Raw genomic sequence first — 8,516 nt, 5'->3', positions numbered from 1 at the left:
ACTAGTATATACCAAAAAAAACGAGATAATAATGTTATTAATTCTTAAATATAAATGTCAATGAAATGTTCATCGTTCCGTTTGTTCATAAAAAAAACACACCTAGATCTATCAAGTTTGATGACAAGTCAAAATGAAGTTGAAATAATATTCTAAAATACCTCAGATACCATTGCAAACATAATCTTAGAAAAGTTACCTAGACTATATAATCCCAGAGCTCAGAGTCAGTTCAAATCAAAATAATTAAACTAAAAAGTTAAAAAGCCCAATGATGTGTGTGTTTTCATCCAAAATCGTGATTTATTCAATTATATCGCTTGGGATGATTTCAGGACAAGATTATGAGGAAGAACAATTTGGACTGAAACCCTTAGAAAGCTATACAGAATATAAACGGGATACGCGATGCAAATTGTTGTTTCTATGGCCGATATTGACAATCATCATGCTAATGTTATTTGTCGCAAGTTTTTTCTTTGCAATATACGCCTCAATGATGTGGAAGAAACTAATGTGGAAGAATTGGCAAGTCCAAGGGCGTAGCAATAGAAGAGATGATGAATACGGTGATGTACTTTATGGTATGAGTCAAATAAATAAAATCGATCAAGAAGTCGTTAAAGAAGCCAATCAAAATGCCGATCCAGAAGTCGATCTAAAAGGCAATCGATATATAGACGCCTTACAAAAAAAGATTCCGCAATCTAAGGCCATCACTACAGATGAACAATTACTGATTGATACTGAAAACCTCAATAACTTGATGAGATGCTTAAATATAGCCGATAATTCAGTTTCTGATGATTTAAAAACAAATAATTTAATTGATGAGATGTTGCCCATGGATAATGATATCTATGCTAAAGAAGATGACGTTTCAAATATACAGGAAGAAGATATAACATATCTCAGTGCAGAGCGTGAACACCAAAATAAAGAGAAATCGACCTTGATCCAGCCAAATCTAATCATTATTAACAACATAATCTCTAACACAGATAATACAAAGGCTCTCAAAATTACTGACGGATTAATGAATTATAAAGACATAAATAAGTTGGTTGCGCAACAGATCAAAAGTTGTGCTAAATCCTTAACTGAAAATAAAAATACCTTGCAAATAAACGAATTATTCGTGAATAAATCCTTGATTCAGAATTCAGAATCGGATCCAGAAATAGTAATAAAAATATCTAACCAATCAAACTATGGACAATCAGTGTTTAGCCCAGAAGAAGATTTTTCATCGGGTAAGTTATTATGCCCCAATAAATTAGATGGGAATAAAACAATACTAACCCTTGCAGGAGATTCACAAGAAAACAATTCTCGCAAGATTCTCAAATCGTCGCAATCTGATGGTACATTTGACATCGACTTGGCGATAAATGATAACTTATCTTCGACCAGTTCGCAAATATTTAGAGCTCCACGCTACAACAATTCGTCTAACGATTCGAAGTCGTCACTTAGTGATAATTGCTTGATTGACTCTGATATTTTCAAGATTCCAGAAAAGACTTCGGAAAAGAGTGTCGATTTCATAGATATTGCTGATGAAGACTTCGATCCCAATACCCCAGAGAAGCGGGAAGCTGAAAATAGTCCCGATGAAATAGTTGAAGTCGTACTTTATGATCCCGATGGCAATCCGGTTATCGTCAATTTTAGAGTCTTGAGTGATGTATAAGAGAATTGATAGTCAATTCTCTATAAGAGAATTGATAGTCATTCAAGACTCTAAAACTCTCTACGGCTTAAAGAATTTTTTAAATATTGTAGATCGTAACGTGGTTCAGTTTAATAGAAAATGTTTGGAGCTTAAATTGTTATATATTTCTAATATTCATAGATATATTGGATATGTCCATTTAGACATTTTTTAAGCATATATGTATTATATTATGGCATTAATCCATATTTATGTAAGCTTGTCAACTAAAAATTTGACAAATGTCAGAAAAGCCGACGATCGGTCGGATATTTGATATATTATATATATATATAGTACATTTGAATCGAATCCATTTCCACTCGTGTTCAAAGACACTTAAAAAAGATTATCAAAACATTTTCAGGGAACAGTCGGTTTATTTTGTATTTTGCACAATTTTCTTTTACAAACGTAACGTAACGAAAGTTTGAAAATATGTATATAAAATTTTTTAATTTGAAATTAATAAAAATATTAAAATACAGCATATACATCTACAATGATTAATATACATACTATATGTATATATAATTTGTAGCAATATTTATTGGTATTTACATTACCCGCAATTACACGCATTGCATGAGTTGATACTGCTGATAAGAGTCTTATCATAAGACGCTGCGACTCGGGACTTCGGTTGCTATCTCTCTCTCTCTCTTTCTCTCTGCCTGTCTCTCGGTTAGTGGAAGTGATTTACAGTTATGGAACACTTTGTTGCGATAGAGCTACACTGATCAACTACCAAATTAATCGGCAGATATCGAAGTGTAATATTCTTATTACAGCAACAACAATTTAAGTGGTACAATGATTAAGGCAGATAATTATATGGAGGCAGCATCTTCATCGTCTAATTATGGAAGCGATGGTTTGCTGCTGTTAATTTATCGAGTTAACGCTCTGCAGTTATCGAGCGGTTTGCTGCGATAGAGCACCACCGATCAACTGTCAAATTAATCGAACTCACGCTTTTCAGTTATCGGAGTGTAATATAAGCATTGCAACGTGCGATTTGAGTCGAAAAATAAGGCAGACAATGATGTGGAGGCAGTATGTTCATAACGGATATATAACGGATATAAATTGATCGAAATTGCGCTTTGCATTTATCGAGTGCTTTGCTGCAATAGAGCAACACTGATGAAGTGTCAAATTAAACGAACGAAAGCTTAGAAGATATTGATTGATGCATTAGAAGTGCAGTATTCGCATTGCAACTTGTAATTTCAATAGAAAAATGGATAAGGCAGACAATGATGTGGAGGCAGCATCTTCATCGTCCAACGATGACAGCGAAGAAGATGCCGATGCGGACATTGAGGAAAGTCCCCGTGGACGCAAAAGTGTTAGCTCCATCATCGAGATGGCCATAAAAACCGAACAAGAAGCGTCCAAGGCCAACAACATCAACAAGGCCAAAACCCAAAGAGAGGATGAGCAAAAGGCGCAGGGTAAGTGAATGCGTAGTCTGTTCCGAATCTTAAATCTCAGCTGAATTCTTGTGCCTTCTACTCCATCTATAGAGTTAAGTCGTCTGCCGCCGCCTGCTTTGGCCATCTACTTGGAAGAACTGGAAGCGGAGCTTTATGAGCTCAGCCAGCGTGAGGCGAGGGAGTTGTCACGAAGCAAACAGTTGCGCATCTTTGGCAGCAATCGACGACGTCCCAGCAAGTAGTAGTGGACATGTAAATCAGCTTAGCGTGTGTGTTTGAATGATATCAAATAAATGGCCATCAATGAAAGTGAATGCGAATGTGTAACTCGCAGCGAACGAAGTCAACGTTTCTAAGTAGCAAATCCGCTTAGAGGGCTTAATTTCCTGGCTCGGACATGAAGCATGGACAGCGTGTCTATTTGGCCAAACGGACATTACACATCCGCCAGCAAGTCGCGTCGGCTTTGGGTCTTATTTAATGGCTATGGTCGTCGTCGTCGTCGTTGGTCTCTTGGCTCTAGTATCTCATGTGTGTTGGCATTTGACCAGTGTGGAAAGAGGAAAGTAAGGAGCCATTGCCCCCTCGTGTTGGATGTTTTTTGAGCTTAGTGCTGTGTTTGCTTTTGTCTTCCTGTTTTCGGCCATCCCATCGATCCCTATAGCATTCCCATTAGTAACTCAATTCAACGCAAATAGCAGCAACTTTATTACATGGATTTGTGCTAATTTTCCATTTCCTGATTTCACATTCCTCTCTCTCGCCTGGGGAATTGCAGCTAGAAGTTGGCGACTCCAACAGCGAGACGATGTGTTGTTAAGTTGATTAAATTTCACGCGATTTGATTCGATTTTCAACGAAGTGAGACCACAGCTCTAAATGCATCAACTCTCCATTATGCTAAATAAATACGTCTTTCTCGCTTTTCCGTATCATTTATCAATCCCCCCAAAAATAAGGAACTCCACTCCGTGCTGAGTTGTGTTTGGCTTTGGGGTTGTCCTGTTTACATCCTTGCTAACCCTTTGTGGCGGTTTTGTTTAGGTGAATGCAGTCCGGGAGTGGTTGTCAACTCCTCCAAAAAAAAGCAACGAATGCTGATGGAATGGTTTCGGTGGGTGGTTAGCGGGTGCAAATGGTTGTCATCTTCAAAAGGATTCCTCATCGCCATCCCATCGGCATCATCATCATCAGTTTTGCTTATTTGGGGTTTGTCAAAACATGGCATTACCCCAACTCCCAACTACAACACCGACTTCAACATCATAGTCGACTGTCTGACTGTTTTGAATGCAACATGTGTCCAGGATTTGCTTTGTTAATTTCCACGGCGCAATGCCAACCCCCGAAATAAGAGCTGCTCTAAGGGTAAATTGTAACTTGGCCATGTTTTTAAGGGTAACTTTACCTAATAGAATATGCTCATTATGCGAGCCAAATTCCCGCCTCGCCTCGAGACTCCTGAGTGTGTTTCAATGTTCGAGTGCATAACTCAAACTAAATGATTATAAATGAATTCATAATCTAAACATTGTTCTCCAACAACGACAAATATTCAAATCAGAGCCGTGCAAAGGATTTAATTTACTTAAGTGCTCCCCTTGCCTGCCCGACCGTTCCCCCTCGAAAGGGATTTGTGTCTTCAGCTGCGGTCACCCCAATAATATTTTGGAGTTGTGTTTGCACAGTGTGAGGGGAGCTGCAAGTGCGCAGTTGGCGTCTTCCAGCGATTGCATTGTTCTCTCACCCAAAACACGAGCTGCAATCCACAGCTACAAGACTTTCTCCCAGCAGCTTGCAACATTTACATTCCCCAATTACAACACAACTGGTGAGAAAAGCTAGAGGAAAAGTTTGCAACTTGACTAGAGTATACCTGCACCTGATATGAAAGACTTGCTTACCCATGAAGTAACAAATTAGGGAATCCGAGTATAAATAAACACAATATATAAACTATACTATATGGTATATTTAGTATATATACCATATATATACTTTACTATATGGTATATTTAATATTTGTCTATCTTTTGTTATAAACTGTTCGATTTCGAAGACCATAAAAACTAGAACTAAGATTTGTGTTAACAATGCATTTAAAAAATGCACAGATACAATTTATTTCATATTTTAATAGTAAATAAAATTAATGGTAAATACTAAAATTCAATTTTTCTGTCTTGAAATTGTGTAAATAAAAATATAACTGTGAAACTTTGCTTCGAAATTTTGTAAAACCCGATTTAGTTTTAAGAAGAAACTAAACCAAACAGTTATATTGTTTTAAGTTATTCAAGAAATAATTGTATAGAAAAAAAAATCCGTCGTGCTCTAAAAATGAGCAGCATATAATTTATACTACGAAGTGTGTTGATTATTCTGAATTGCTCAATTATAAGATGGTTGAACTTAACTAGGAATTCTTTCAGTTAAACATACATATTGAAGTCAAGATGTAGATGAAAAAAGTAAAATATAACCATTCTGCTGAAGGTGAGGGTATAAATCAACTAATTGCCATTTGATGGTTCATTTCGTGCTGTGTTTCCCAGTTCGCAGCTTTCAAGCATAACTCTGACGACCCAACAACACCCAACAACATCCTCAAAGCATGTAGACCTCAATTGTGTGAAAGTATGCGATGGAGTGTGTTTGTATATGTATATGATAAAGTGTGTGATTGTGTGTGTAATTAATGTGTTTGTACTTTATTTACAAGTCGGTGCATGGGAGTTTAGTTTTGGCAGCTGCTTCAGGTGCGCTCTTCTCATATGCAGCTCATCAGCATTTAATTATAAGACAGCCGAAGGGAGAAGGACAGCGAAAGAGATGGAGAATATGGAGAGAGAGAGAGAGAGAGAGAGCGATTACAAGTAGATGCCTAATTATAGTTAATTCAAACTGCCGCACATTGTATGTTAATTTATTTATGTGCAATTTATGCAAATTTTCAGGTAGTTGTTACTGCGTTTTGGAATCTCGACGTGCAACCAACTAATTGCCACACACGCTGTGTGCGGCACATTCATAAATTTTATGAAAATGCTTCGGTTTATGCTTGATGTTGTCTATTTTATGTGCACTGTGCACATTAGCAGCATAAATTGTATCGCAAGTTCATTGCCTGCGTTGCGTTTGCTGTTGCTGATGCGTTCTTCAAGAGCTGCGGACAACGTGGACTCGAAATGGATTCAAAATGCTGTTCCCATTGTCTGTGGCAGACACAAAGAAAGCCAAAGCCAAGTCAAGCCAAGTGTCTGGGTCTTCGACTCCGACAGCAACAGCGACACCGACTGGAGTTCGGGTTCGCTAAACTCCAAAAACTAAACCAAGTTGTTGGCAAACAAACAACAACAACAACATCAACAACAGTGCAGACAAAGCGCCCACGCTGCAGGATAAAGAGACCAAGCTTGTGAATCCTTTCATCTGTTTATCATAAGCTTTCTCTCTTCCTCTATCTCCTTCTCGCTCTGCTGAGTTGTGCTGTCAAAGGTAAGCAAGTCCTGCGGAGCATATTTGTTGCTGTTGTCAGCCATTTGACATTTTATTATGGACCTTAAGTCTATTCAGTTATTCCATCTGAAGTTTGCCTGAATTTAAACGGCACACTTGGGCGCAATTAGTGCAACTCCTCGACGACGACGACGACGTGGATGCCTTGGCATCCACATTGGCATTTCGAACATTGCTCATACGCCGCATAAGCCACGTTTAGAGTGGGCGAAGATTCGCTTTGCAGGTTAAAAAACTCATTAGGCTCGCTCCTCCCGCAGCGGCTGTGGCAGGAAATTAAACGAAATCCTATTAGACGCTCTATTTGCTGCACAGTCTCTGTCTACGTCGCCACACGATGTAATTTATGTGCACGCATTTTGCTGTACCACAGCGTGGCAACTTTGGCGTCGACTCGTCAGCACATTTGTTCGGCCCCGAAAAATAAAACTGAATTCTAATTATGATAGATAGTCGTGTGGCAAGCCATGCGACATGTGGCATGTGGCATGCTGCAGGTGCATTCCGTCACTTGGCCGAGTGTCAACTCGAGAATCAGCTTAATAAAGCAGTCGAAAATAGCCACAGCATAAGCGTTGCATTGCAAGTTGCAACTCCATCGGGGGCGTCGGTTTATCTTTTAACACATTCACTGATCAAAAGGAGACGTGCAAACGCTTTGATTTGGCCACATTTTGTTGTCTACTAAGCTAGTGCACTTCCGTGTTTTTTGGGGCATGTTGCCACGCTTCCTGTCGCACTGCTGGAGACAAGATTTTCTTTTTGTTTTCGCACAAACAAATACGAGTTGCAATTGCAGACTGAGAGACAGCCCAATGTGGTGGAGTATGTTGGCCAATGAAATTTCAGCAGCGCCAACAATTTGGTAAATGTTAACTTTGCTAATTTGCATAAACCGCAACAACCGCCGTGGCTGAAAGTTAAGCGCCCCCAACCCATGAGACACCAACCACCCCCAGACAACAAAAAAAGCGTTGGAAAATTGCTGGTAAATGCAACTTTCAAATGTGATGAGGCATAGGCAGGCAGCGTGTTGTAAAACTTATGAGGTTGACTAGTAAAATACCCGGTATTAGCTTTGACGTGCTAAATAACGTTTTCCATTTGTTTCTTAAAATAATAATCCTAATAATAATCATCATAGTAATCATACTAATACAGTGTTTAAAAGAAAACAATGATAATAGTATTAATATGAATACTAGCGGTATTATTATGATACTAGACAATACATATTATACTGGGTAGGAATCGTTAAACACAAATAATAGTAGAATTCTAAAATTTGAAAATAATTATAAAAGGTATTCTTATAGAATTATCGATAATGAGAATTTTTCCTGAATTTATCTTAAAAATCTAACTTTTTTGCTTTAACAAATATTTTTCTTATATGTGCATTTAATAAATAAAGCATACTTTCTTAAACAAATATTAAAGTGTGTTTTAGTATAATATTTTGAAGAATATATTTTGTAAAATATTTTGAAATGTATTATTATCATTTTAGAAAATAAAATAAAGATTAGAAAGCATTGGAGTTGAATTAAAACTAAAGAATAAACAACATTATTGTACAAAATAAAGACTGTACAAAATATCTTATCTTCTTAGCTGCTCCGATAAGTGTACTTGATATAAATTTTTAATAATAACTTTAAATAACTAAAGTTATTATTAAAATTGTGTTAGCTACATTTAGAAGACACTTATATTACTTAATACACTTAAGCAAATTATTCTGTTTATTATGTTTTTAATAATATATCTTTAATATTATATTGCGGTTCTATATTGAGCATTCCCCATTTATTTGCCTCTAGGCGAGGTAGTAAAAAACCACG

At 37.3% G+C, this 8,516-nt stretch overlaps 2 protein-coding genes across 2 annotated transcripts; both read left to right on the top strand.

Moving 5' to 3' along the window:
- The first annotated feature begins 239 nt into the window (after nt 1–239).
- Nucleotides 240–2,094, top strand: LOC117571482 (uncharacterized). Its single transcript, XM_034253645.2, has 2 exons — nt 240–1,253; nt 1,311–2,094. Exons 1-2 carry the CDS (start codon nt 272–274, stop codon nt 1,691–1,693), a joined length of 1,365 nt encoding a protein of 454 aa, XP_034109536.1. The 5' UTR covers nt 240–271; the 3' UTR covers nt 1,694–2,094.
- An 827-nt stretch (nt 2,095–2,921) lies between these two features.
- On the top strand, nt 2,922–3,482 carry LOC117569462 (uncharacterized). Its single transcript, XM_034250629.2, has 2 exons — nt 2,922–3,171; nt 3,244–3,482. The coding sequence occupies exons 1-2, from the start codon at nt 2,958–2,960 to the stop codon at nt 3,393–3,395; spliced, it is 366 nt and encodes a 121-aa protein (XP_034106520.1). The 5' UTR covers nt 2,922–2,957; the 3' UTR covers nt 3,396–3,482.
- Nucleotides 3,483–8,516: the final 5,034 nt, after the last annotated feature.

This window comes from Drosophila albomicans, chromosome 3 (genome assembly GCF_009650485.2).
Source record: "Drosophila albomicans strain 15112-1751.03 chromosome 3, ASM965048v2, whole genome shotgun sequence".
Taxonomy (NCBI): domain Eukaryota; kingdom Metazoa; phylum Arthropoda; class Insecta; order Diptera; family Drosophilidae; genus Drosophila; species Drosophila albomicans.
The sequence above is the reverse complement of the archived record's forward strand: the minus strand, read 5'-3'. Positions and strand labels throughout refer to the sequence as shown.

Coding starts and splice junctions, on each gene's coding strand:
- LOC117571482 (XM_034253645.2), top strand. CDS start 272: ATGATGTGTGTGTTTTCATCCAAAATCGTGATTTATTCAATTATATCG. Junction 1,254..1,310: donor AGAAGAAGATTTTTCATCGG/GTAAGTTATTAT, acceptor TAACCCTTGCAG/GAGATTCACAAGAAAACAAT.
- LOC117569462 (XM_034250629.2), top strand. CDS start 2,958: ATGGATAAGGCAGACAATGATGTGGAGGCAGCATCTTCATCGTCCAAC. Junction 3,172..3,243: donor GGATGAGCAAAAGGCGCAGG/GTAAGTGAATGC, acceptor CTCCATCTATAG/AGTTAAGTCGTCTGCCGCCG.